Source organism: Photinus pyralis, unplaced genomic scaffold, assembly GCF_008802855.1.
Source record: "Photinus pyralis isolate 1611_PpyrPB1 unplaced genomic scaffold, Ppyr1.3 Ppyr1.4_LG1, whole genome shotgun sequence".
NCBI classification, from domain to species: domain Eukaryota; kingdom Metazoa; phylum Arthropoda; class Insecta; order Coleoptera; family Lampyridae; genus Photinus; species Photinus pyralis.
Genome location: NW_022170249.1, coordinates 67,175,421 through 67,202,106, shown reverse-complemented (window position 1 = coordinate 67,202,106; position 26,686 = coordinate 67,175,421). Strand labels below are relative to the sequence as shown.

The following is a 26,686-nucleotide window of genomic DNA, read 5'->3' as shown; positions in this document are numbered from 1 at the left end:
ATACAATACTTTGTAGTAAAGAGGCGCCTCCAGTAGGTTAAGTTAGAACTAGGGCAAGAAGATAAGATGGCTAAAAATTGTATGGAGCCCCGAATAAACGCTTTTGTTCACTTTATCGTTTAATCAATTCTCTCAACAAGAACCCAACATAACAAGATTTACTAAAATTCCTTCATTCTTACTTATGGTTAATTCTCTGCTTCGTCGCAAATTTGATTGTATTAGCCAGTTTTCCGTTGCCTTATTTATCGCTTGCTCCCAACTTTGAGGATAGTGGATTCTCAAAACTTCTGCAAATAATAGAACGGAAAGTAGATTCTACGTAAATGGAATTGAGATAGAATAATACCTAGATTATGTATGTTATGCCCTCAAATCACGCAGTGGATGCGCTCACCGATGCTATTCGGAAGGTTGTGGGTTCGAATCCCGCTGCCGACTGCTCTGTCTGGGGTTTTGTCAGGGGGTTTTCCTCAGACATACGTAGCTTCGCATAATGCTAGCATTATGTTGAAATCTACGAGGCGAATGCTGGAGCAGTACTCTCCCCCTCAGCACCCTAACTCCGTTCCTTCCGTTCCAATCCCTAACTTTACCCATCCTTACAATCCCGTTCTCTGGCTGAAGAGGGCCAGGAAGCCCTGAGCAGCCCGCCTCCGGTATCCCTGTAGTCAGGGGTGCCGGAGGAATGAAACACGTTGGCCTTTTTCCTTTTTTTTTTTTTCCTCAAATCAAAATAATACTTTTAAAAAGAAACTTACTCAAAAGCACCTTGTAAAGAGTTAGGTTTTTGAAACATTCTTTTCTTTTCCTGTGCCTAGCAAATGGAAAAAAAACGGCTAATTCATTCGAAATTACACGTTTTAGAATTGTTGCGGTGGCATCAATCACAGACTTGCCCTTCCCAATTCCCTTTAGATATGCTGTCTAAAAAGTAAAAAATAAATCCTGTTCTAAATGATTATCAAAGTAATACTCACCAGTTTTTGAAAACACGACTGATCTCTTAAATCATTTTCAAATTCTTTTAAATGGTCCATGTTTGTAAAAGGGAAATTAAATTCCAAATCTTCCACTTCTTGGTTTAGCTGTATGGGCCGATTCTCCTTCAACTCTCTTATTTCATTTGTTAGGACCTCAACTTGTAGAGTTAATTTATTAACTTTCTTCAAAATAATTTTCAACAAATCCATACTTCCTGTAAGATTAAGGCACACAAATTAAAAAATTATAAAGAAAAATACAAATTTATTATAAATTTAAAATCCTTTTTCAAACGCTACAACTTTTTTATGACGCTTGACACCTAAATAGGTCCTTGACAAATGAAATTATTATCATTATTATTTATACCCTTTTAAATGTAAAAATGAAACTTAACAATACACATAATGATAATTCTCCCTATTCACATAAATATATTCAGGATAATTAGCTTCATTGTTACGTCCAAATCAGTGGAACGATATGCGGGGGCGATGTAATCATTTAGAAGATGTACCAAAAATTGCGCTATTGCTTTAGATAGGTAAGCGAAAAACTTTTATGAAATACTCATCGCTAAGTTCATTAAATGGGTCCAACCGGCGTCTATGTACACGTCTATTTCTTACTTCTATGTCCTCTAACTCCTCTATCAACAATAATTGTACAACATCTTCCATTATCCGAATTTTTGTTTCAACTGTCAAATGAAAACGTACACTTTATTTGAAAGCGTCTATAGATTTCCGCTCGCTGTAAACCATTCGGTTTCAATTCGTATACGAACTGAATACGAGCGGTCGAGAATAGCTCTTTAGTCATTCGAATGGAAATGCGCATATGCATTTGAAAGTCACTTGTCGAGATGACGTTATTCTGGGGCCCTAATCTCGATTTTCGGTCATATGAACTCAGCAGAGCAATACCTTAAAAACCCAAGAAAATGGAAAGTGAACTAACTATAATTAAGTGCCCTAGTCCCGAGTTAAATGCTCCTTTTTAATTTTAATAATTGAACTATTAACAATAAATTGTTTGATATTGTTTCTAGAGCAGCAGCTATACGTTGTTTAGCAGCAACACCATCCTCTTTAGATACCACCAATCTTTCTAGCAGCGATAATTTCTTTTGATAGTATAATTCTTTCATTTTGAGCTTGGTCTCCATTGTAGCTTTAAAATCTGACACTGCTTTAAGAGCCGGTTGCATAAAACCCGTTTGACCGAAGGTTAAACTTCAACCGACAATTGAGCGAGATTTTGCGTTGCATAAAGGTTAACCGCGGGTTCAACCGACGAAATGTCGACCGGCGGAAATCCACTAGTCGAGCCGCTTGAACCGACGGTTGACGGCCCAGTTGATCCGTTCGCAAGAACAAAAATAACTTGAAAACCATCTTTTCTGCTCATATTTGCACTGTTGTTAGTTTTTGTGATGTGATCTCAACAGTGCTTGTGATTTCGTTCAACACTACAAACCTCTCATGCTTTAGCCACTACACTTCCGCTATACTCGATGGAGGAGGTCAAGTAGATACCATCTACACAGATATATCAAAAGCTTTTGATAGTTTGCCTCATGATGTTCTTATTAGAAAGCTTCGCAAGATTGGCTTTTCGGAATCGTTGCTGCAACTGTTTATTTCGTACTTGTGTGACAGATCTCAATTTGTATTGTACAATAACTATAAGTCTGAGCGATTCGTACCTACATCGGGAGTGCCTCAGGGCTCCAATCTAGGTCCCTTGCTGTTCCTTTTGTTTATGGATGATATCGCACATTTCATATCCTGCAATATTCTACTCTTTGCTGACGATCTAAAGCTGTAGTTAGCCGTTAACTCCGCGTCACAATGTTCTCGCCTCCAACAACAACTAAACATATTAGTGGAATGGTGCAGTGAAAATGGATTAGCATTGAATATTCCCAAGTGCAGTGTGGTTTCATTTACTCGAAAACATAACAGTGTTACCTACCAGTATACCATTGACTCAATCCCAATTACTCGATGTAGACTGGGATCAAAGAGAATCTTTTTTAAAACACGTTTTTATTGGTACTATTGCGGCTATCGATTTCAACCACGTAGGGTCATCTTCAGGCCGAGCTATAATATATTGTTTAACGGCCTGAAGATGACCCTACGTGGTTGAAATCGATAGCCGCAATAGTACCAATAAAAACGTGTTTTAAAAAAGATTCTCTTTGATCCCAGTCTACATCGTACAACACGTTTAAAAATGGAACAATACATCAACCGAACCCAATTACTCGAAACGATAATATTAAGGATCTAAGGGTTCATTTTGACAGCACTTTTACTTTCTCGAACCATATTAGACAAATATGTAGCTCCTCCACAAAAACGCTAGGTTTCATTTTACGTAACTGCAAGTCGTTCACGAATACAGACACTATTAAAAAATTGTTTTTCTCTCTTGTACGAACGAAACTTGAATACTGCTCTCTTATATGGTATCAGCAGCTGTACGCTTATCAGACAGCTAACATTGAATCTGTGCAACGTAAACTACTAAAATACTTAGCATTTAAAAGTGATGGAGTATATCCTGCTAGAGGCACCAATCATGCAAATCTTTTAAGCCGTTTTAATTGTCAGTCACTTGAAAAAAGAAGAATCCGGTCGAGCCTCTCATTTTTATTTAACCTATTACACAAAATTGATTGTCCGCAAATATTGGCACAGCTTAATTTTCATGTACCTATGCATAACCCCAGGGGTGGGCAAACTTAATACTTGTACGATCGACATTAAATTTTTGTATTTAAGCGCGATCGACTGCGAAAAAATAAAAACAAGTAAATGTTTCATTAAGGTTTTTATTATCATATTTTGTACAAAGTTCTGTATTTTATTAATAGTATTTTAGATTTAGATTAATTTTTTGATGGAGATGCGTGACATTCCATTTCATCAACAAGTCTTTTAAAATTGGGTTTATAATCACTAATGTATAATCGCATAGATGCCATTAAGTGATCATCCGTCAGAGAACTCCTGAATTGCGATTTGATATTTTTCATTTGATAAAAAGCTGCTTCACATAAATAAGTGGAACCAAAAAATGCAAATAACCTCATTGCCACCGATCTCAATAATGGATATTTTTCTTCTGGCAATAAATTCCAAAAATTATTTTCATTTGCACGTGGTTTCAGAATTAAATCTGTTTGTAATGTTAAAATTTCGAACTCTAGATCCGTTGAATTCAATTGAAAAATCTGAGCTAAATTTGATGAAATGCTCTCGTTGTCGATTTCTCCAAAAGGAGAATTCAACCCCGAGTACAATTTCGTAATAAATACGACACATAAAAAATACGAAATAATTTTACTAAAATAATTAAAATGTGTGCATGTGTGCGATCGACTGACGAACTGTTCGCGATCGACCGTTTGCCCACCCCTGAGCTAACCTTTTATACACCTAAACCACGATCTTCCATTTTATCTCGTTCTCCAATTATGATCACACGCAGAAACTTCAACACCATTTGCCAGATATGTGACATACACGCTGATAGCCTCAAATTTATTCTGGAATTAATGTAACACTATGTCCTTCTGTTTTGTTATTTTCTTTTATGTATGTTAGGATCTATTTTATTAGTTTGGAAAATTTTTTTTTCTTTTTTGTTTAAGTATCGATTACACTGTACACTACTTTACTGTACTTTACTAGTACTTTGTCCTGTAATTGGGCGATAAGCCTGTAGGGCAATAAATAAATAAATTTTCCATCATCGTTTTTCTCAGCGTAAACAACAAATTCAGGTTACGGTCTCCAGAAATATCTCATCACCCCGTTGCTTCACCCAGCTACCGAGGCAGAAAACTTATTCAATGAGGCCCACATAAGGGCACGAAATCCAGTAGAGCGGCTGTTTGGTGTATGGAAACGGATTTCCGATTTTATCAATGGGGATAAGGTGCCAGCTTTCTCCAACTCCTTGACAATCTTCGTATTTTGTAATTTCGTGTGCTCCGCCATGAGTTCAAGCACTTTACATTTTATTTCAGATTCTTTTTTGGCACAATTAATTTCAGTATCAATTTTAAGAATTTTCATGAGCTTCCTCTCGTACAGCTTCTTCCGCTAGGAGCTTCCGCTTCAGCCCCTGTGTTGATGCAACTTCTTCCTCTTCTGCTCTCTTCCTTTTTGTCTGCGAGAACTCGTTCCTTTTTGACTTCACCATTTTTGGCGTGTAATTTGACCAGTCTAGTAGTAGAAAAGTATTTGTTTAACATACATTGCATCAAAATTAATAACAATTTATTCTGTGAAAAATATTCATGATATAACTACAAAATTAGATATACAATTGTAATGTGTAAACTTATTACAAAGTGTCATACCGTGCACCTTCTTTGTGTTGGAGTCTGGGTCCCGCAACTGGAAAGTCAACTGCGACACTCTGTCCGATCTCAACATTTACAACCGGCAGCTTCATAATGGTTTCGTCTTCTACCACCATATTAAAGACCAATTCTAGGAATATAGCAATTATTTTCCAGCAGATAGACTGTATGACTCACCAGGTATGGGTTGCCCTGTGACCATCAAGCCATCATCAGCCCCTGTTCCAGGTGCAAGCTCCGACGCAGAAGTTTCAACTAACTGTGCCAACTCTTCATACAATACTAGGACGCTTGACCTACGGACTCGCTGTTACCACCCCCGGTTCTGTAGAGGCTCTCCCTCTGTTTTGTCTTGTACCTCCGATACTCTTTCTTAAGATTATCATACTTGCCGCGCAGCTGCTCGACAGTACGAGTCTCCGTCGTGTTCAAATTATATTTATTCATTATGGTCTTCCATCCTTCCGCCTATTTTAACACAAAATTTCAAATTATAAAAAAAATCACGTGCTTCAAAAATTCTGCTAATACGCGCCGACTTATTGTAAAACACACGAGTTCCCAATGACCCAATAACCATTTATTATTCACAATAATTAATACGTATAATACTCTGAAAGTAATAATTAACACAACAGAGATGCGAGGAGTACCACCGCAAGTCGGATACTGCCGATCACCGCGCCGTTAGTGCCCGTCGAGATTCCCCCTCTCTCCCTAAATCGCGCAGCGCTTACATTATAGTGTATGATTTACCTTTTCTTTCCATGTGGTTCCATCAGTTTGTTTATTTTCTACAATATGGCGATATTGCAGAACCAAATCCACCAAACTGTGACAGTCTTTTTCCATAAATACCACTCGCTTCGTCATGATAACACCGAAAACACAAATGAACACTAATAAGCACATGAAAGAGGACAACGGTTATTAGTTTATGTCATGCGCACACTACAAACACGGCTGCCGCGCTTTCCATATAGTAAAAGCGGATTCGCTAGTACCGAATCGTCAGTATAGTCAACCGTAGAAATCTAAAACCAACTCTCGGTTCCTTAACCGACAGAGAAATAGCGTTTATGCAACGCGTTTCATTCCAACCGACGGTTGACCCCAAACCGGAGATTCACTAACCGGCGGTTCAACCGTGCTTTTATGCAACCGGCCCTTAAAGTTTGAACATTTTTAGTTGCATTTTTTTAAAGACACTTTCCGTGCTGAGGTTGATGTCGCTGAGTCGGTAACAGCTGTTACAGCTACAGTAGATGGTCCTTGTTCATCACATAAAAATTCTTTACGCGATTCGCCGGCCGGTGAATTTACATATTCCTCCATATGAACATCACAGAAAAACGTCGCACAGGCATTCGACAAGGTTTGGCATGCGGGCTTATTACATAAAATGCTAGAACTTGAATTTCCAAACTACATCATCAACATTACATCTTCCTTTCTATGTGATAGAACGTACTCTACCAGAATCAATTCAACACTCTCAAATATCAAGAGTATTAGAGCAGGTGTGCCGCAGGGGTCTGTACTTGGCCCTTTACTCTTCAACATTTATACTTACGATATTCCTGTCCCAGTAAATTGTTCTCTTTCCATGTTTGCTGATGATACAGCCATAGTAACACACAGTTCTGATTTGGATACAGCCATCGGGGCTCTTCAACAAGCCGTAGATGAAATTAGTAGCTGGTATAACCGATGGAACCTACTACTCAACGAAACGAAATGTGTCACAAAAATCTTCACATTAAGAAGGTACAGCAATCCAAGATGCATTCAAATCAATGGCAGGCAAATACCGTGGAATCGCAAGGATCAAGCTGTTAAATACCTTGGCGTACACTTGGACCACAGACTAACATGGGGAATACATATAAACCTAAAGTTGAACGACGCACATCATAAATTAAGATTGCTATACCCTATACTAAATAAGAGCTCACCATTGAAAACTGAATGTGCGGTATTGATCTACAAATCAATCCTGAGATCAGCCCTGATGTATCCTTGTCCAATTTGGGGGACCGCATCAAACACTCACCTGCGTAAGTTGCAAACGTTCCAAAACAAGGTGTTAAGAATAGCTACCGATGCCCCCTGGTTTGTGCGTAATGCTCAAGTCAGCCGCGAACTCAATATTTCTCCAATTAGTGCATTCATAAAAACCACAACAACAAAATTTCTTCATGATCTGAGAAACTGTCCGGGTTCAATTTATTACGCACTTGGTCAACGATCACAAAACCTTAGACTAAAACCCAGACTTCCACAGGATATCCTACTTGATGACGGTGATTAAAAGTGTTCATAGTTAGATTACTATTACTCTTATTTATTATTTTCTTATTAACATCTTATATTATATATTTATTTATTTAGTTAAACAATAATTTTAAACTAGCTGTGTATGACCCATGTGCGCCGATCCAGTTAATATAATATATAAAAAAAAAATGAACATGAACGTCATCAACATTTTTCTCTACTTCTGTAAATTCAACCGTCGATTCCTTTACCTCAATGCCAGCCTTCAACACTAACGGCTTTGACACATTCTAATATACCTTCATCCACTGGTGTTAATTTATCGTCGCATTGAGGGCCTCCGCCTGTTCCACTTGCGTGGCGTTTAATTGCGCTTGCTTTTGACTTAGCGCTAGATTTCAAATCTTGCCATGTCTTCAAATAAATTGAATAAAGGTGGGTTTATGCAAAAAATTTAAGAATTAATTTAAAACTAATTTAAAAATTAAATTAAATTAACACAAGACAACGGTTTATGCAAAAGAAATAATTTATGAGAAATAATTTTTAAGGCATGCGCTTTTGGTTTTTGATGCCCAACCTCCTTCTTTACTGTCATAATTTTATAAACATAACCTTGATTTTGGCGCGTAAACTTAACCTATAAATATTCAAGTTTCTTCAAATGTACTTGATTGTATACATACTATGAATAGGCGTAAATTGATTACCTGCATGGGATTTTCCTTGCTCTTATTAAGTACAGCAGCAGCTGTAGTTACAATGAAAGAGAAACGTAGAAGGCGTTGGGGTATACGGCCTCTTAATCGTGAACGGAAGCGACTAGGACATTTTGCCACTCTGGTCAAATATATGCAAAACAACGATGAGGAGCAATTTTTTAAATATACTAGATTAACCCCAAGATACTTCCACATTCTACTAAACATTGTCAAGCCATTTTTGACCAAACAACCTAGGAACAAGATTTTTATTAATCCTGAGGAACGATTAATGATGACGTTACAGTAAGTTCATAATAAATGTGATGGTATACTAATGTAATAACAGTTTCCTATCCCAAGGTATGTCCATGCAAGATATTGCCTGGAATTATTATGTTGGTAAGACCACCGTCCACTGCATAATAAAAGAAACTTGCCAAGTCCTTTGGGAACGACTTCAACCTATTTATTTATCGACTCCATCAAAAAACGATTTTGAGAGAACTGCTGCCGGTTTTTCCAGGTTGTGGAATATGCCCAACTGCATTGGTGCTGTGGATGGGAAGCACGTAGTTATTCAAAGTCCCAAACATTCTGGATCACAGTTTTTTAGTTACAAAAAAACCTTCATGTATAAATATGTTCTTGTTAGATGTATAAAAAATGAATTTATTGTGTAGTATTGTCCTGATGGCAAGTTGCGATGCTCAGTATAAGTTTAATATGGTGGACATAGGGGCTGCCGGATCTAACCATGATGGCATGGTATTTAGAGAATCTGGATTTGGTAGTGCGCTACTTGAACAACGTCTTCAACTACCAAATCCAAAGGTGCTACCAGGAAGCAGCATTCTGCTACCCCACTTTTTGGTGACAGATCAGGCGTTCCCACTGCACCAGAACATAATGAGGCCTTATCCCGGAGAACATTTGGTAGAAAAAAAAAGGATTTTCAATTATAGATTATCAAGGGCACGACGGTGCATAGAAAATGCATTCGGGATTGTGGCACAACGGTGGAGAGTGTTGAGAAAAACTATTATCGCAGACCTCAGCACTTGTGAAGAAATTGTGAAAGCAACTGTGGTTCTACACAATTTTATACTTACAGAAGAAAATGGCAAAAAAGTATATCTACCAAATGGTTATGCCGATTACATAGATGGCGAAGGGACTCTCCACGAAGGTCGTTGGAGAGGTACTGGACAACACTTAACAGGCATTGGAAGGATTGGCACCAACAACTTTTCTCACAGAGTTGGTGCAAATAGAGATTTGCTAGCGGATTATTTTGTGTCCGATGCTGGAAGTGTACCATGGCAAATCCAACAAATATATGCAGGCAGCTTACCGCATTGAATATAAAAATGTTATATTATTGTTAGTTTGTATTATATTTTGTTAACCTAACTATTACAATAATCATATTACAAAAATAAATTAAAAAGAAGTATATATGAACATTAATCAGCATATTTTTGCATTACTTGCAGCAAGTCTATTTTTGCCTGTGCTTTTATTTTGTTAGAGGTTATCCGGCGTAAGGAGGCTGCAATGTTGTAGGCGAAATGGTCGTCTTCATCCATGGCTTGTGGCTCGTTCGGTGGGGGTTGTTGGATTGCCGTGTTAAAAGCCGAAAAGGCATTTGAAATGGACAGAATTATTTTTCGTTTTTTCCTGTTTTGGCCGTCTTGTAATTGGAGGTGTAATGGTTACTCGAGTGGTTACTGGACTGTTGGGTGGCTCGTCTATTTCCGAATCTGCAGGAGTGTTAGCAGGTTGTTGATCTTCAGTTTGTGTTATTTGCGTGAAGGTATCCCATTCTGGGGAATTCGGCATCTCCAAAATTGGAGTTTCTTGGTCCTGCTTTGCTGAGCAGGTTGAGATGTTGCCTGTAGTTCTGTAAAAATTATATTACAGTACATAAAGGAAAAGCAGTGAGGTGTACTAACCTTCTTGGTATAATAAACGTGTCCAGGAAACTTAATATATCAAATAAGGGCCATTTCTTCTCAATTCCTCCTGCATCACCGGATCTATTTGCTTTCATCTTCTTTTTTTCAACAGTGTACCTGTTGCGTAGAACAGCGAACCTCTGTTCAGCCTCACCAGCTGTAATTATCTAATTATAATGTATAAAGGTGCGTATGCATATGCCAGTGGCGTAGCTAGGGAATTTACTGCCCGGGGCGGACAGCTAATTTGATGCCCCCAAGTTCGCGAAAAACAACAAAGTTCGAATGTAAACAACTTTATTAGTCTAAAACTGTAATTTGTCAATTTGATAATGTATAACAAGACACAATTCCGATCACAATTGCACTCTGCGAGCTTTACGACTAGCGAAGTCGTCAATGATAGTATCGAAATTAATTTTATCGACCAGCTCATGTTCAATAGACATTATAGCAAGACTATTCAATCTCAAATTTGACATGGTAGACCGAAGGTAATTCTTGATAAGTTTCAGTTTCGAGAAACTTCGCTCGCACGTAGCTACACTGACTCCCATGGTTAAAAATATACGAAGCATGATATTGATGTTCGGAACGGAGTCGGACAATCGATGCTGATGAATGAATGTCAGAAGTTCAAGAGGTCCAAGATGTTTCAAACTCTCTTTCTCATTTGATGCCGTTACGAAAGTCTGTAATCGCTTTCTCTCGATCACGAATTCAGTTCGGTCAATATCGTCAGGAGCGTTGGAGAGATCGATGCTGAGATCTTCGTCAAGTAATATTGCTGGAGAGAGAAACTCGAACTTCTGAGCTACATCCTGAAGTTGTTCGAAGCGAGTTGCTATTTCTTGTTTGATCCTATCAACTGACGCGCAGATTTCCCTTCGAAGTTCGTTTTTGTAGGACAAACCAGAATCAGAAGCCTCTTCTCCAGGCATTTTTTTCTTCTGACGAATTCGACGCTGAGGTTCCGTTGTGATTCCTAGTTTAGTACACAATGATTCAGCGAAGCTCAGAGAGGTATCTGCAACGTTTTCTCTGGCGGAATCGAGAAAGTCACTCAATGCTTTCATTTTGGACGCGCAGTCACGCAAACTCAAACCCCGTTGCTGCATGTAGTTCTGAGCGTCGTTCACTTCCGCTAGTACTGGCTCCCAAAACCCCAGGTATGTCAGAAAAGTGAACGATTGAAGAGATACCAACAAACCTCCAGCTGTAGCCCTTGTATCTGCATTCTCGTTTATTCCAGTTAGAATCTCCAAAGACTCCAATATCTTCTCGAAGTTGTTTTTGACCATCTTGACTGCCTCGCCACGAGAACTCCAACGAGTGTCAACTAATCGTTTCAAACTGGTCCCAGTAGTTGTTGAAAGCACATCCCAGCGATGAGTTGATAAAGAGAAAAAAGAATGCAGACGATCCAGCGTGCCGAAAAACGTGACGGAATTAACTTCGGCTTGAGCGGCATGTATTCCTGCCAAGTTCAAGCTGTGGTTCGAACAGGCAATAAATTGCGCTTTAGGATTGACATCGCTGATTCTTTTTTGTACCCCCGAATGTTGGCCTTTCATAACCGCTGCATTATCGTAGCCTTGACCCCTGCAGTTCATTATATCCAGTCCATCCGATTTGAGCTTCTCCAGAATCATAGAAGCGATATCAGCAGCATGTTTGTCTTTCGTGTCGATAAATTCAATAAAAGACTCCTCAACGCTCACATGGTCACCTTCCACAACAACGTAGCGAAGTACTTGGGAAGTCTGATCCAATCGAGAAATGTCTGGCGTACTGTCAAAAATTATTGAAAAATACTTGGCATTTTTCACTCGCTGTAATATACGGCTCCTCACATGATCCCCCAGTAAACCAATTAACTCGTTTTGTATTTGCGGCGACATGTAACTTGTGCGCTCCGCTTTCAAATCAATCTTCAGCATATGTTCTCTGAGAACTGGATCGTACTTCGACAGCAATCTCACCAGTTCTATAAAATTTCCCTTATTCGTCGCTACATCAGGAGTATCGGTTTCTCGGTGGCCTCGGAAGGCCAAGTTTTGTTTCGACAAAAACCGTATGATGTCAAGTACTCGAGTAAGAATATTACGCCATTTTTCTTTCTCTTTCTGAATCTCTTCTTCGGCAATTCTGTCGATTGTCGTCCCAGTTCGGTGACGCAGCTCCAGTTGTTTCCACAGAACGAGAGATTGTTGATGAGCAGGGTTCAATTCATGGTTGGGTACACGTGGGGAAAGTTTCTTCCAGTCGCTGAATCCACTTTTAGATGCAAAAGCAGTTTCCAGGGATGAAAGCCCAGGGAAAAGCCGACAGCAGAAACAGTATACGGATTTCTTGGATGGAGAATAACACAACCATTCCCTGGGTACTTTCTCCCCATTTGGCATCTTCTTGAAGAACCAAGTTTTAGTCAGCTTCCGTCTTTCACCAGTTTCACCATCCTTATAAACTGTTTCAGTTTCTTGGAATGAGTGATCCATGTACTGAATTCGTTTCGAACCCATGACGACTGCTTGCATACGAAAGTTGTCCGAAATGCGCAAAGGCCATTTGCCAATATCCATCAAGTCATGTTCGCTTCGCTCATCAGTGGGTTGGGAACCCTGAGCGTCGATACTCGGGTCACCAGGAGTACCTTGTTCTCCTATTGAACTGTCAGACGAGTTGGCTGTTTCAGCAACGTTTTCAGGATTTACTTGATGAAATTCAGGGACATCTCTTTCGGCAATCAGTTCTTCAGAATGATCAGAACCGGATTCAACAGCATCTTCAGTACCAGAAATTTCGGTCTCAGTTTCAGTCTCTCTTGTAGTGGCAGCGTTTGAACTACTAGTGGGTTGATTCAGATTTAAGAACTTTAACATAGATCCTTCCTGTTTCTTTGCTTCTTTTTCACTAGCTCTCTTCTTCGCACGATTTTGTGCACCACTCGGTTGTTGTCGCTTCATCTGAAAATAGCACATTGATTCAATTCAACAACAATCATTTACACATGCAAAATATCGTACATATTACATTGGGCCTTGAAGCGACCAATCAGTATCAGAATCAGAATAAAGTAATTTATAGCGCAATAACGGAGGGATCAGAATATTTTAGAAAGTGCAAATTCAAATTATTAATAGGGGTCTTGCATAGATTTTTAATTCGAATTTTCGAAATATTTTGTGCTGAATATTAAGAACAAATACCCACTATAATGTTTTTGAATATTTAAAACAAAAGAAAAATTCCTTTCCAAAATACAGACGATTTAAAAGCGAGTCGGCGTTTTAACGCGTGGTTTGGAAATTCAAACTTCAATAATTACTAACAAGAAAACAAGTGAACGATGTGACTTATCGTGAAAATATTTTAGGATTCATTTTATTATGAATATGAATATACGCCACTTTAAACATTGTCATTCAAAATTCTGCATGCCCCCTTATTGTTTCTTCTTGTTCTTCAATTTCAAATCAACGAAAAAACAAACACTTACCTGATTTCTTTGCATGTGGCACGACGACGACGTTCCTCCGTTAGATTTTTTATTTTCCTTCTAAGCACTAAGCTGAATAATGATCGACGAAATCTTCAATCTCCCGTAGTAATCACAAACACAAACTGTTAATTATAGCTGATGTGGACGATTTCGAAAACTTGTGTGACAGACAGAGTGCAATTAGCAATTTATTTGTTGCGGATTCGTTCTCTTCGATGAACGTATCGTTTCGTTAATTGTTAATTCGTTAGTTTCGTATGAACGTCGCGTCGGTAAGTCGGTAATAGTGGGGTGAGTGACTCAAAACGTTGCACGGGGCCGACTCAATCGCCTGCCGGCCTGCGCCTGCGATTAGTGCGACTGCATGCGGCTTTTAAATTCAGCCCTGATTATTTTTTGAAAAAAATAATCATTCCCCGGGCAATTCCGGCCTCCGGGGGCATCATTGGCTACTCTTTTTATAGTTTTGAGCATCACATTATGATGCCCCAATTAATGTGATGCCCGGGGCGGCCGCCCCTTTCGCACCCCCCCAGCTACGCCACTGGCATATGCGAGCCGAACCGTTCGCGAACCGCTCAAAAACTGTTCTTTGAAATTAATTTTACAACGAACTTCCAACGATCCATGGAAAAGCCGACCCAGCCGCAAACCACCAGCAGTCGGCTGTGTACTTCTATATATTGAACATGTCTTCGCGCGAGGAAATTTACACTATTATGGTTATGAGCAGTGCAGCTCTCGTGATGGGTAGTTTGGCTAAAAAAAAGAGGAAGCAAAGGCGTTGGTGGCATACCGACTTATATAAAAAACGCAGCGGCACGGAACTGATTATCGACATGAAATCACAAGAAATGAGCGGCCAATATAAAAACTTCACGCGTATGTCGCCTTCAGATTTTGAGAATTTATTGCAGAAGATTGGCCCCCAAATTTCGAAAGATGAAACTTATTTTCGCACTCCAATATCCGCTCAAGACAGGTAAATAATGCTACCGTGAATACTAGGATATTTATGTGTTTGTATTTTTTACTAATTTATTGTTTCAGACTAGCGGTAACACTTCGGTTCCTTGCTACGGGTGATTCATTTGTTAGCCTCCAGTACCTATTTAGGATTTCCAAGCAGTCCATTGGACGTATAGTACCACAAGTCTGCGCAGCACTTGTGACGGAATTGCAGGGTTATATTAAGGTAACATATTTAATAACTCATTCACATACAAGGAATTTCTTTTGGTCAAATTTTAAGTTTAATTACAAATAAAATGTAATTAGAAAGTTAGGAAACACATAAGTAAAGGTACATTACAGAAAATCTTCAAAGTTCTCTGACGTCGTTGATAAATCAGGAGACGGTTGTGATGAGGGCACAGATAAAGACAGACCAGATGTTGAAGGTGTAGCAGCAGGAGGTATTTCCTGCTGTGACTGTGAATACACAGGATGGCTATGTTGAGAATGCATATGGGGAGTAGCTTGGGAATGCATAAGGGAAGGAGGTTGAGAATGGGGTGTAGGCTGTGAATACATGTGGGCGGTGGCAATTGGTGCAGTTCCTACAGAGTTTTGCCAATTAGTAGGATACGGATAAGCTGGAGTAGGCGAACAAAGCAAACCTCTATCTGCATGCATAAGTACTTCAAAAATGGAGTGCTGAACCACCTGTTGTAGTTCAGAAGGGTATTTGTTAACTTTCGTAGCGACATATGTGAAAAATGAATCAATTTCATTTGCAGGACACGGTTTCATGTCCAACTTTTTTGAGGCAGCTGCCAATATCTGAAACGCACTATTCATCATTGGAGAACTGATATCATCTCGTTTCCCCTTCACTCGCTTATCAGATTTGACCGTAGAAGGTGGCTGTGTCTCTTCTTCCCTCTGTGTTGCTTCTTGATCAATTTGCCCGACAGGCAAGTCTACTGGATAGACGCCATCTTGTACATCATCCGCCTCCTAAAATTAAAATTTAGATATTAATTCATGAATCAAATGTGTTCATAAATAGAATTAAATTTACATTGAATCCCCTCTTCTTCAAATTGAAATAGTACCCTAATAAACCATTTTTTTGAATAAGTATTTTCTGTTTCAGTTACCCACGACTCCTGCAGCTTGGACGGAAGTTGCCAAGATATTTGAAACACGTTGGAATCTGCGTCACTGTGTTAGTGCCATCGACGGCAAACACGTTGTTTTACAAGCTCCTGTGAACTCTGGTACTGAGTTCTTTAATTACAAATCGAATTTCAGTATTGTACTGTTTGCATTAGTTGATGGCAATTATAACTTTATGTTTGCTGACGTGGGATGCCAAGGCAGAATTTCAGATGGGGGAGTTTTTAAGGCGAGTAAATTACATCGAATGCTTGCAGAAAACACATTGGGACTTCCATTACCAGAAGAACTACCGGGGCGTAGTATGCAAATACCTTATTTCTTTGCAGGCGATAGTGCCTTTGCTTTAAGTGAAAATCTCATGAAACCATACGCAGGAGACTTCGCTAAAGGAACTCCTCAAAGAATTTTCAATTATCGATTGAGTAGGGGCCGTCGAATAGTAGAGAACGCCTTCGGTATTTCAAGTGCCGTGTTTAGGGTCTTAAGAAGACCAATGCTTTTGAAGCCCGAAACAACGGAATTGGTAGTAATGACGACCATCCTGTTACATAATTATCTTAGAACGCATTCACCTAATCTGTATGCACCTGTTGGCTTATTAGACAATGAAATGGAGGGGAATTTAATCGAAGGGTCATGGAGGAAAGAAGGAGATATGACGTCTATGTTGCCGCTAATAAATGTTCCTCGAAGATCCACCAATTACTGTTCCAGAATTAGGGATGAAATAGCTGATTATTTTATTAAGGAAGGATTTTTAGAATGGCAAAACCAATATGCTTAAGAGGATTTACTCACCGTGGCAAGTCTCTTTCTCGGCAAATCCCTGTCTTCCAGAAAGCTGAAAGCTTCGTAGGCAAACCATCTGCTTACATAAACTTCATCTCTTCCTACAATACAAAATTAACATTATTCCAAGCATCCATCCGCGTAAATGTTTTATTGTATTTCAACTATTACTTTGTAATTGTACGTAAATTATGTAGTGTTTAGTGTAATTTATTAGTATGAATACATTGTAAGTTAAGTAGGTCCAAACAACTAAAATGTCAACGTTAACAACTTAATTTAACAAAAACAAAAATTGGAAACGTGTGTAATTTTATGTTGTTATTCGTATTTTATATTTTTACCTTTTCCTGTTCCAGTGCTTGTCTTCACTTTGTTTTTCTCACGCCTGTACGAAGCCAGTAGACATATTACTTTTTTTTTACACTGGTCTGCAGACACCTCCCATTTCCACGCCTATTTCGCGCCAAGCATCTTCTTTTAAATTTTTTTTAAAATGGTTAACATTTTTGGGGTCCCACAATAAAGGTCTACATTTATAGATGTTTATTAACCGCAATATATTTTCCTCGGGCCACTCCATATTTATAAATTACCTCGCGACCGGAATAAAAACGACGAACCTCGCACAAACACGTCCCAATGTGAACTGCGAATCCCTTTGTGTTCGTCGAAAAAACCGACAGGGAACGGTTCGTCACGAACCGCTCGCGAACGGTTCGCGAGCGCTAACAAATCCCGTCCCAATCTAACGAACCAGTTGTTCGCGAGCGGTTCGCGAACGGTTCGGCTCGCATATGTATACGCACCTTAATAAATCTAATCTAAACCCAAAACTTACCAGATGTGTTTAAAATAGAACCAATTGTGGACCAAGCATTGGCCCTCATCGATTTGTTTTTAAAATCTGTATGTCTCCTATCATACAGAAAATTGTATTTTTCTACCAAATTTATTAAAATGGTATCATCCATTTCGCGTGTGTATCTTACGTAAACAAGCAGTAAACAAGTAATGGCGCCCGCAACGCACGTGTTCGACGTGACCAAGTAATTTCAATCAGCTGTTAGGAAAAATCAATAAATTTACCGCATGCGCATTTGCGTTTTCACGTAGCATTTAATTTAATAGTTGAAAGTTGGTTAACTTTTAATTTTTTAATTTAAATTTAAAATAAATTAAATGTGGCATAAACCACACAATTAATTTCTGAGGTTTTAACTTTTTTAATTTTAAATTAATTCTTAAATTTTTTGCATAAACCCACCTTAAGTAATATAAAATTGCATAATGATTTACCACCTTCCTCCAACTCTTCCAGTCCCGCTTTGCCCCGGGGATGCTATTTAACGTGCGTCCTATTTTTTCCCATTCGGTTCGGGCATCTTTATATGTAAATGTGTTAGAAAATTTGCCGCTTTGCAGTTCCTGTTACTTTTCATCAATTCAACCAATATTTGCTTTTGTTCTGTAGTAATTTGTACATGTTTTTTATGTTTCTCCATAATAATTCAAATGGTTTGTAATTTAAAAAATTCGTAGTTCGCACGCAAAGAAATGTCAAATTAAATTATGACAGTGTTGCCATGCCGTTCGTTCGTAAAAATTCCAAGCATACGTTTTGATAAACGAATAGCAGTCAAGAATACCATTTTATGAAAGTACTCGTAAATAAACCCTTCGTTTTCAATTCGAATGGTACGAAAAGGAACGATGTCGAGAATAGCGCCCCATTTTAGTTTGAGCCCCCAAAGTTCTTGAATTATCAATTTTGAAATTATTATCACTGGTCCTAATAAACCTAACGGGTCAAATATTTGGCATATTACAGCTAACACATTTCTTTTTGTGACTTTATCGAATCCAAAATTATCTTTGAATATTGAATAATATCGTCATTGGAGTTCCAAAAAATTCCTAAAGTTTTATTTTGTTCGTTCGCACCTATTTGTATAATACCTTGATCTAATCCCTTACTAATTTCAAACCTTTTCAGTATTGCACTATTATTGCTCAACCATTTGCGTAATTCAAAACCAGCTTTTGATAAAATTCTAGATAAACACTTTTGTATTTGAAGAGCATCATTTATTGATTCTACTCCAGTGAGAAGATCATCTATATAAAAATCATTTAATATAATCTTACTTACTTCGGGAAAATTTTCGTTACATTCGTTTGCTAATTCTACCAAACATCTTACTGCCAAAAACGGTGCAGATGCAGTACCATACGTAAATGTTTTTAATTCAAAACATTTAATTCTATCCGATACGTTAGCTCGCCAACATATTTCTTGAAATTTAGTTTGTTCATCACTAATTAAAATTTGACGGTACATCTTAGATATGTCTGCCGTCATCACGATTTTATGATTTCTAAATCGTGCTAGTATACAAAAAAGATCTTGCTGTAGTTTGGGACCAACGTACTGCACTTGATTTAAAGAAATACCAGTACTTGATTTCGTGGAAACATCAAACACTACGCGACATTTACTAGTAAGGCTACTGGTTTTAAATACAGCATGATGAGGCATATAATAATCTGTTAATAAACTATCCGAACTATCTTTACTCTCTACCATGTGGCCTAACTTCTCATATTCTAACATAAGTACGCAATATTCGGACTTTAATTCTTTATTTTTCTCGAATTTCCGTTTAAGTAACTCGAATCTACGTAAAGCACTATCTCGCGAATTCCCTAACTCAAGTAAAGATTGCTTAAAAGGTATTTTGACAACAAATCTACCCTCATAATTTCTCCTAGTTGTGTCCCTAAAATAATTTTCACAGTATTGTTCTTCCGCAGTTAACCTTACCCTTTTCTGTTCCACTTCTTCTATCTGCCAAAATCTAACCATCGTATCATTTAGCAATTTGTCTGCGTAATTAATATTTAAAAAACTAGCCGATGTGTTATTTAATGGTAAATTTAAATTTCCTCCAATAATCCATCCAAACTGGGTATTTTGTAAAACTAGCATATTTGTACCTAGTCGATCTTGACCTAAACATAAGCTGGACCAAAATATAGAAGCTCCTAACAATATGTCGATTTTAGAAGACAAATTAAAATTAGGATCAGCTAATTGTACCCCTTTTGGTAACATAATATGATTTCTCCCAAACGATACAGTAGGTAACTCATCAGTTACCTTGGTTAATACTACAGTCAATATCAATAGTAAAATTATTATAGCAAGACTTAATGGGGGTTTACAGTATAGTTGAATTCCGCAGTTCTAATTTACTAAGCGTGTACCTGAAACCATAAAACATTTTTTTGGACAGTAACAGTTTATTGAAAAATAGAGGCTGATTAGCAAAAAAATAATGAACATGTGCCGTTTTAAAGGTTTATTCAAAACGATATGATTGTGGCGGGCTCTGTGACGTAATAAGCCCGACCAATCAGCTCCTAGAACCATTCAGATGACATAACGACTTGGCAATATTGCAGGAGAATGGCATTTATAACTTGCGTCATCTGTCACAGGCACTTGTCACTTTCGTGCTAGATGCAGTTAAACATCCCTCTCAAAACGTCAAATGTGACAAACGTCAGACCCTCGCGTAAGGTTGCCAGCTCACTTCTACGTGATTGGTTGTAGGTTTGTGACGTATTTAGTCTGAAGCGTTTCAAATTCGGACTAAAAACACAGCTTTTCAATAATTTATTTTGGGTTTATTTTACTCGCAAATAAAAATTGAGGACACACGGGTCTTTTTATTTGTAATGTACTTTGTGGATCAGAAATAAAAAATGAAGGCGGGATGACCCCATTGACACATATACCCTCTTGTCAATATTCGTTAAAGCTTCAGCTACACCCTTTACAAGGATATTAATTTTATGAGGCTGTGCACCAATTTTTTGGCACAAATGATTTGAAATAAAATTACTTTGCGATCCGCTATCAATTAAAGCCCTACACGCTATGTACTCATTTCTATGATTTTTAATTTTAACAATTGCTGTAGATAATAACACTTGTGAAACAGCTTTTGTTAACTTTATTTCTGATACGCAACTAACGCTCGAAGAATGGGCCTCAGCCACCTGGTTATCATGGTTAGAGTCGACTTCAATTCCCGAACTTGATTTTTCTTGATCTAAATGCAATAAAATATTGTGCGCTTTTTTACACTTATAACATTTATTTAGTTTACAATTAAAGGAAAAATGTTTATCTCGTAAACAATTTAAACATAATTTTAATTGCTTAATTGCATTTATTCTATCCAAAACGCTCAAGTTTAAAAAAGATTCACATTTATAAATTTGATGGTTTTGCTTACAAAATTGACAACAAGATGTTAGGTTTAAATTTTAAAAGCGACCATCAACTTTGTTTTTTCTTATGGAAGTAAAAGTTAAAAAAGTTAAAATTACTTCCATAAGAAAAAACAAAATTGATGATGGTTGACTAGAGACGAAACGTCAAACTTAAAATTTAAAAGTAACAATTTAAACTACCTACTTATCTCTTACAGTTCCCGAGATCCCCATGGTGGCCCTCGAATTTGAATCAGTATGTATCACTTCCAAGAAACACTATAACTTTCGTAATTATAAACCGATTTCGATCAAACTTTAAGGGTTGGTGTAACGCATAAACGTCTCGGTTAAGTTCGTGAATCAGTCAATTCCGCCACATTGGAGCAAAATGTCGGACATTTCTATAGAAATCTATACCCACACCTGATCAGCCGAGCTAAATTAGATTACTAGTGAGATCGATAATTTAAAATTTCAGTATGCAGAAGTAAACAAAAACAAATACTGATTACTGTCTCGGAAAAAATTACTTTGCCAATCTGGAATACCAAAAATGCGGTTTAATCATGCATATGCTGATTTACTTCTGATTTATCAAGTTTTATTCTCCATAATAAATCAATTACTAGAATTTGCGTAGTTCCAAATTATTTTGTGCTTTAAATATAGTCAAAAAGGCACGTAAATATTGATTTGTGATAAAATACCGACAGGTGTCTCCAAAGTAGCGCTTTCCCACACGGGGATAACATTATCCTGTCGTGTTCTTCTAAACGTTAATTTATCATTTTGCTAGGGGCTAGACAACGGGTAATTTTAGTTCGATCGTTCGCGTTGAAGCATATTTCAGTCTTACAATTTGCTCTCTACGACCTGTATTGGCGAAGCACGAGCGCGCACTTCACTCGGTGGAAATGCGCATGCTTCGATGGAGTTTGGGGCCTGCGGACCCTGCAATTGTGCGGGAATAACGCCAGAAGAAGAAAACATACGAAATGAGTCAGCTTCCCAGGTCGATAAAGTTAGCACCTCACTTTCTGTCCGTTTGTCTGTCTGTCCATACGCACAATAATAACTGTTTAGAAACGCCCGATGGCTTTGAAAATTGGCGAACACGTTCTTAAAAGTATAAGAAAGGTCGCCATTGTTTTCCAGCGACGTAACGTACTATTGGGCCAAGGTTATTATACAGGGTGTCTTAAAGTGCGTGACGGATTTTTTTTAATAGGCGCGAAATTAACCACCTTTTCCAAGGTGCATCTTCTAGGGGTAGTCGACTTCGGGCGAATTTTGTCACGCGGCTTAAAATTTCTTAAAGATCGAATCGCGGTCTCTTTTTCTCGCGTCGCCAACAGAATCTCCAGCTATGAGAAGTGCCCCAAAAATTGAATATTATTTTGTGGACGGTTTTTAGCAAAATCCACCAAAACCCGAATTGCGGAGGAACGGGACATCGGAAATGGATACCGAAAAGGGGAATGTGGTAACCTCCGACAAGATTTTACTGATGGTGGAGTCAAAACCCTGTATTCGCATCAGGGGTTGGGACCCATATGAAATATAGATTCCGGTTCCGCACTATTTAGGTGGAATAACTTTTTAAGGGTTCCGGTTCCGTGGTTTTAGTAATTTGTGGTTCCGGTTCCAGGATTTATTCGGTTTTGAAGAGTTCCAACATAAATAAATAAAATATGAATTATCAAAAATTATAGAAAATAAATAATAGTACTAACGGTACCGGTATCGGTTCCGGTTATCATAACTTTAAATAACGGTTCCGAGTCAGAAGCTTATAAATGCAATCGGTTCCGGTTCCAACCTCTGATTGGCACCGAGATTTGAAGTTTTAGCGATGGATGGATGCCAGAAGTGGAAACAGCTAAGAAATGGATATTCCTTACTGAGGATACTTCCACCAAATGGATCCTCTCAAACAAGCGACCGCCAACGACCGCGCCACGCTTTTCATCAATCAATTTAATTCTTCTCTACGGTACACCCACACGGGTCATCAGTGACAACGGAAGTCATCTTCGTGGGCAACGGTCATACCAAATGAAGAAAGGTTCTACCAGCAGTTCGGTTTGCAATGAATAGTGGCACCGGTTTCACCCCGGCCTACTTAACTTTTGGAAGGGAACTGCGAATTCTCGATAGGGACGTGCGTGCCATATTGGACAATGATCTAAGGAGCTGGGTGGGAACCCTTCGTTGAACTCGGGAGGGTCACGAACTGCATCAGGACGCTGATCATAAACGTAGAGATAGATGTGGCAGACCACGTACTCGTTAAAACTCATGAGCAAGTCCAGCTCATTCCTTTCTCCGCGCGGGGATGGCCCCCTACATTATAATTGAGAAAATTTCACCTACATATACAGAGTTGGCCCCGCCAACCCTCAGAACCTTCTATTGGGAGTATAACCTACACCTGCTCCCGTGCAACCCATCCGTAGACGGGAAGACCTCGACATTTTCCTTGGCAAGAACGTGTACAACTGCACGCGTGGAGACGACTAAATCAGGCGCGACACGACGTCACGTTACTGAAATAAGTCACGATACGACAATAAAAGATAATCAAAAGGCGTGATTCTTTTGAATCCAAGACCGCTTACAATAATAGAAGAAAATTTAGACAACAGTCAAGAATTGGAGTTATCAGAGATAATGGAGCTTCTGGATGGTCGGTAAGTTTAAGTTAACCTTGACAAAGCGATCATCAATCAATGCTTACTAATTTAGATGCAATGACGAGGATGAATACGTAGTTAAAGGCGAAAGGTCCGATTGTGTACCGGAACCCAAAGGCTTGGGGTACGAATTCTTCGAAGTAATGTCTAGATATCGCCTGCTGAGGGCACAGGTCGGTACAGCGCCTAACGTAGAAAATCTGCAAGGTCGTTTGCTTCCAGGTTGACGCAATTTCGGGAATGGGGGATACCTACGGAAGTCTTTTGGAGCGCAGTGTCGCAACGGCGATCAAGATGCGTAAGATGGGAATAAAGTCCAAGGATGTGATAACGGTCTGCGGCGTTAACCACCTCAATAGTTGCGTGCCGATAATCGCGGCGCTTTTCGTCGGGGCGGTACCTGCGTGTCTGGACCCACTGTGGCCCAAACCGGAAATTACTCGTGTCCTTAACTTGGTAAAACCTAAAATTGTGTTCGTCGATCAAGCCTTAATTGAAGTTGTGGAAGATGCTCTCTCGCAAACGAATGCTGACGCAACCACCGTCACTTTTGGAGATTCGGAGAAGTACGCCGAATTTAAACACTTTGTCGCCGAAAAACCAGACGTCGATTTCCACCCGTACGAAACCAGCGACAACCGCGAAACAGCATGCGTCTTCTTCAGCAGTGGCAGCACTGGTTTTCCACAAGGGATCAGTTTGAGTCACCGAGCCCTGCTAGGTCAAGCAAATGTCCTCGTGTAAGTCTTTTTACTGTTAGTGAGCACTGTCATCCCCAAATAATACTTCTTCATTGCAACCGCCATTAGATCTTCGGGCTTATGTTTCGACACGTCGCTGTCCTACGCGACCCAAAATTGGATTTCTTCAGCAGTCACTTTTTTCCCAACCATTCTAGCAGGAGGATGTCGAGTGATAGTACCCGCCTTCGCGCCGCAAGGCTTCTGGGAACTTCAAGAGCGATTTTCGGTAAGTCTTCCGAAATCGTTCGGTCATTGATATATTAATTCTAAAGGTTACCTTCTCCGTTTTTTCCTCAACCCAAGCGATCGCTTTGGTTAAACACGGACGACCAAACGGAGTCGACACCTCCCACCTACGCGATTTATTAATTGGAGGCGCCTTACTGTCGGCACACCATCTGCAAGCGTTACGCGAACTATGCCCAAGTACTAACTGCAGTATCGCTTACGGTCTGACGGAGTGTTCGGGAATTGTGATAACTTTCAACAGGCTTAGTCGGCGAGAGATCGCGCTGATGTACGCAAAACCGGGATCCTCAGGTCTGATATCTGCAGACTTCGCGTGTAAGGTCAGTGTTTCGTTTCACTTCGAGTCGTCACGGGATCTTCCGTAGATTGTCAATCCACGCACTGGTGCGACTCTGGGTCCCAATCAAAATGGAGAATTGTGCATGAAAAGCGATTACGTCATGAACGGCTATTACGGCATGGACTCAAAGGAGAGTTTGTACCCCGATGGATGGCTAAGGACTGGGGACCTCGGCTACTACGACCAAGATCGCTGCTTCTACATTCTGGGCCGGCTTACGGAAACGTTCAAGTTTAAAGACTATGACATTTCACCCGCGCTAATCGAAGGCACTTTGGTGACTCATCCACTAATCCAGTCAGCGATCGTTATCGGGATACCCGACGAAGAAAGTGGTAATCAACCGCTTGCGGTCGTTTGCGTCACGGAGGGGTGCCGTAACGTTGGCGAGGAAGAAGTTGTCAAGTACGTCGAAGAACGAATGCCCGACCAATACCGGTTGAGGGGTGGCGTGAGATTTGCACGTGCGCTTCCTTTTACCACTACAGGGAAGCCAAGAAAAGCTCACTTAACGAAATTAATACTGAGCGGGAAATTTAATTTTTTCTCAGTCGCACCTGGTATATAACACTCATTTACTTGAGGAAATTACCAATGAACTTGCTCTCGAAAGTACAAATGTAACAACTATGATATGTATCAGAGGGGATTGAGATGTTACATAAACGAAACATATCATAGTGTTACATAATTATTAACCCCTTTATGCCTGAATGGACTTCCAAGTGAGATAAAATTTTTTTTACTTGTTATTACATTTGATCTAGCGTCTATTAGAAGGATGTGTGCCTTGCAGAATCTTTTCGATGTATTTCTCGTGCCAAAATGGCATTGTATCACATCTGATATAATAGGCATAGACAAAAACAATAATACATATATGTAATTTATGTTTATTTATTATAAGTTCCTTATTTAATTATGAAATTCCACAAAACAATTTCTATCTTTGTTGAGACAAAGACGTATGCAACATTTGGAGCACTTAATGTAGCTTAATTTCTTGCAGTTCGGTTTTTTGCAGTGAAGCCTATTTTTGACAACAATGGGCCAATGCGAAGTCTGATCTCTTCTAACCTCCCAATTTGGAATTGGAGCAGTGGGACCCCTTTTCTTTTTTCTTTCGAACTCTGCACCCACTGAATCACGCTCAGAACCTGATGGTCTCCCACGCTTCTTGTTTGCATTTTTGTTCAAAACACACAAACTTTGTGCTACGTTGGCCTTGAAACTCAGTTGATCCAGAATGTCTTTCTTTTCCATGTGTGCTTCTTTGGAGTCGGTTTTGTACATATTCCATGCGTTCACTATAACCATGTCTATAAAATGATAGAAAAACCGCATGTAATATTTTTTTGATCGTACGTTTATCCGATGATACGCTCTTTGACCGTCTAACAAGTCCACGCCTCCCATAAATTTGTAGTATATATCTACCGCTGCAGGTTTCTGTATTGTTAGCTTCTTCCTCTGTTTTTTGTCCCAGCGATCTGCAGTGCAAAGGGGTTCTGCACTCGAAAAGGTAGTAGCCAATGTTACTCCTTTGTTATCAAACCATTTTATTGCACGTATAGGGACATCTTCGATTGTAGTTTCAATTTCTTCGTATGTTCCCCTACCCTTTCGTTTCATAACCGAATCACTGCTAAAAGTACACCCAG

The 26,686-nt window shown here is 39.1% G+C and overlaps 3 protein-coding genes across 4 annotated transcripts; 1 reads left to right on the top strand and 2 right to left on the bottom strand.

Annotated features, from left to right (window-relative positions):
- Positions 1–9,322: 9,322 nt before the first annotated feature.
- LOC116159310 lies at positions 9,323–17,908 on the bottom strand. Of its 2 annotated transcripts, none has more exons than XR_004142951.1 (3): positions 17,558–17,908; positions 10,299–10,468; positions 9,323–10,246 (listed from the first exon to the last, which is right to left on the bottom strand). XR_004142951.1 is itself a non-coding variant. In XM_031472268.1 (3 exons), the coding sequence occupies exons 1-3, from the start codon at positions 17,688–17,690 to the stop codon at positions 9,973–9,975; spliced, it is 567 nt and encodes a 188-aa protein (XP_031328128.1). In that variant the 5' UTR covers positions 17,691–17,908; the 3' UTR covers positions 9,323–9,972. The 2 variants fall into 2 exon arrangements, 1 of the variants encoding a protein (XP_031328128.1); XM_031472268.1 differs by having other exon boundaries at positions 10,299–10,458.
- On the bottom strand, positions 10,503–14,466 carry LOC116159309 (zinc finger MYM-type protein 1-like). Its single transcript, XM_031472267.1, has 2 exons — positions 13,801–14,466; positions 10,503–13,267 (listed from the first exon to the last, which is right to left on the bottom strand). The coding sequence occupies exons 1-2, from the start codon at positions 13,813–13,815 to the stop codon at positions 10,658–10,660; spliced, it is 2,625 nt and encodes an 874-aa protein (XP_031328127.1). The 5' UTR covers positions 13,816–14,466; the 3' UTR covers positions 10,503–10,657.
- A 5,642-nt stretch (positions 17,909–23,550) lies between the features above and the next one.
- On the top strand, positions 23,551–25,593 carry LOC116166236 (luciferin 4-monooxygenase-like). Its single transcript, XM_031481106.1, has 6 exons — positions 23,551–23,690; positions 23,746–23,866; positions 23,916–24,433; positions 24,503–24,662; positions 24,709–25,005; positions 25,051–25,593. Exons 1-6 carry the CDS (start codon positions 23,671–23,673, stop codon positions 25,591–25,593), a joined length of 1,659 nt encoding a protein of 552 aa, XP_031336966.1. The 5' UTR covers positions 23,551–23,670.
- Positions 25,594–26,686: the final 1,093 nt, after the last annotated feature.